A 1920-nucleotide genomic window follows, 5' to 3' on the forward strand; every position below is an offset into this window, starting at 1 on the left:
GGTTATTTTGGCAAAACCTCTAAAATGTGGTTATTTTGTGGCAAAGGGTTGTGTAAACCGGTTATTTTTATAAATTTCCCTAAAAGAAATTGGTGAATTAAATTACCCTTCATTTTGAGAATCCGTTTTCTGATCTCTTGAGCACAACCTTCACAATGCATATGTACTTTCAGAACCACCGTAATCACCGCCGGCGGCTGCATTTGGTCACCGGAAAAAGTTTAAACATCAAGATTAGAAAAAGAAAAGAACCCAGAAAGGAAATTGATTGATTAATTAACCTCGTCTTTCTTTTCTTCTGGTTTTGGAGGTTCTTCTTGCTCCGGCTTCTTAACTTCCTCCGCCGGCGGTTTTGGAATCGGCGACAGAAGCTCGACTTTCCGGTGACTTTTCTTCTGGACTCTTTCTAGAACCTTCATTGGATCTGCCTTTTCTCCCTTCACTACCACCTTATGAGTCTTGCAATCCGTAACAACATCTTCAACCCCTGTTTTTTCGATTTTTATTTCATTAATTAAGAAAAATTAATTCAATATATATATAAAAGCACTGAAACTTCCAGCAGAACACTGCGAAGATGCAACGGTTTTCTGACTTTCTTAGCAAAAACACTGCTTTGAACATTTAATGTTATTCAAGTATATATGCATTTGGTTGTTGTGAGACCAGCCTGTTTTACGAGACCCACTTTCAGAAGAAAAAAAAATCCTGAGAAAAATTACCTTGAAAATATCATATTCGAAAGGTAACGGGTCTCAAGAAAACAGAATGGTCTCACATGAGCTCAATTGTGTGTATATATATATGTATATATAAGTTAAAGAGAAAACAAACCTTCAAACCCTTTAAGACATCGCCGGACTTTTCTAGCACAACCTTCACAATGCATGAAGACTCTCAAAACCACCTCTTGCGGCGGCGGAGGTGGGGGCGGGTCTTTCGACTTCTCTTCTTTCTTCTCATCTCCGGCGACCGGTTTCGCTTCTTCCTCCGGCTTTTTCGTCTCCTCCGGCGCCTTCTGTACTTCCTGAAGTTCAAAAAAAAAACCAAAAAATCAAACACCACCAAACATTAACAAAAAAACACATCTTTTCATCAAAAAAATTAAGAAAATCGAGATGGGGATGAACAGATTGAACAAACAATCGACACCCACATCAGAAAAACACATATTTTCATCAAAAGCTTAAGAAAATGAAAATGGAGATGAACAGAAACAAACACAGACCTCCCCCATTTTTTTTGAGTGGACGAACAAGATTGAAAGAAGATAATTAGGGTTTTATAATGGGATGATGATGGATTTCTTTCAGGCACAAAAACACACAGTAACGCACAGTGGTGTGTGTTTTAATCGAGGTGAAAAGGGAGTGTGTGATTGAGGTGGATGATGAAGGGGAGGACCATCAGATCTAGCGAGAATAGCACTCATTTCATTCATCATAATAACTTGACGTGGCTTTTTATAGGTGCCAGGTCAGACTGGCGTCATTTTCGGTTTTACGACGTCGTATTGGTTTACTGTTGTTTATGTTCCGTTGGTGTTGAATCCACCGCTGCTACTGTGTGGTTTCTGTACTCGTTTTTTGGCCGTTCGATGTGTTTGGTTATTAGATTGGAATAGTCGAACCAATGGGTTGTTTGTTTACCTCTTCATAATTTTATTAATAGACAATCTGTGAATCGTTAAGAAGTGACTCTTGTTTAGCAAAAAAAAGTATGTCTCTTAATGGTTTTAAAACTCTCTGAATTATTTTGTATATTGGATCTCCCTTAACCATTAAGATCCCTAATTTCATTGTATACAATTATCAAACAATTCTATTTTATTTTGCATTATATCATAAAAGTCTCTTAATCATTATGTATCAAACCATTCAGCAATTGTCAAACTACCCATAAGTCAAAATCACATAGAGA

General features: G+C 37.3%; 1 protein-coding gene across 1 annotated transcript in view; it reads right to left on the reverse strand.

The window, feature by feature from the left end:
* LOC112514436 (heavy metal-associated isoprenylated plant protein 7-like) overlaps window positions 1–1425 on the reverse strand; it is a 3447-nt gene extending 2022 nt beyond the window's left edge. The window contains exons 1-4 of the mRNA XM_025120911.1: window positions 1229–1425; window positions 835–1027; window positions 282–487; window positions 107–197 (exon numbers count right to left, since the gene is read on the reverse strand). Coding sequence (XP_024976679.1) covers window positions 107–197; window positions 282–487; window positions 835–1027; window positions 1229–1237 — 499 coding nt within the window. The 5' untranslated portion in view covers window positions 1238–1425. The remainder of the gene's footprint in view (window positions 1–106; window positions 198–281; window positions 488–834; window positions 1028–1228) is intronic.
* Between the last annotated feature and the right edge of the window lie 495 nt (window positions 1426–1920).

Source organism: Cynara cardunculus, assembly GCF_001531365.2.
Source record: "Cynara cardunculus var. scolymus isolate 2C chromosome LG 6, CcrdV1, whole genome shotgun sequence".
Classification (NCBI taxonomy): Eukaryota; Viridiplantae; Streptophyta; class Magnoliopsida; order Asterales; family Asteraceae; genus Cynara; species Cynara cardunculus.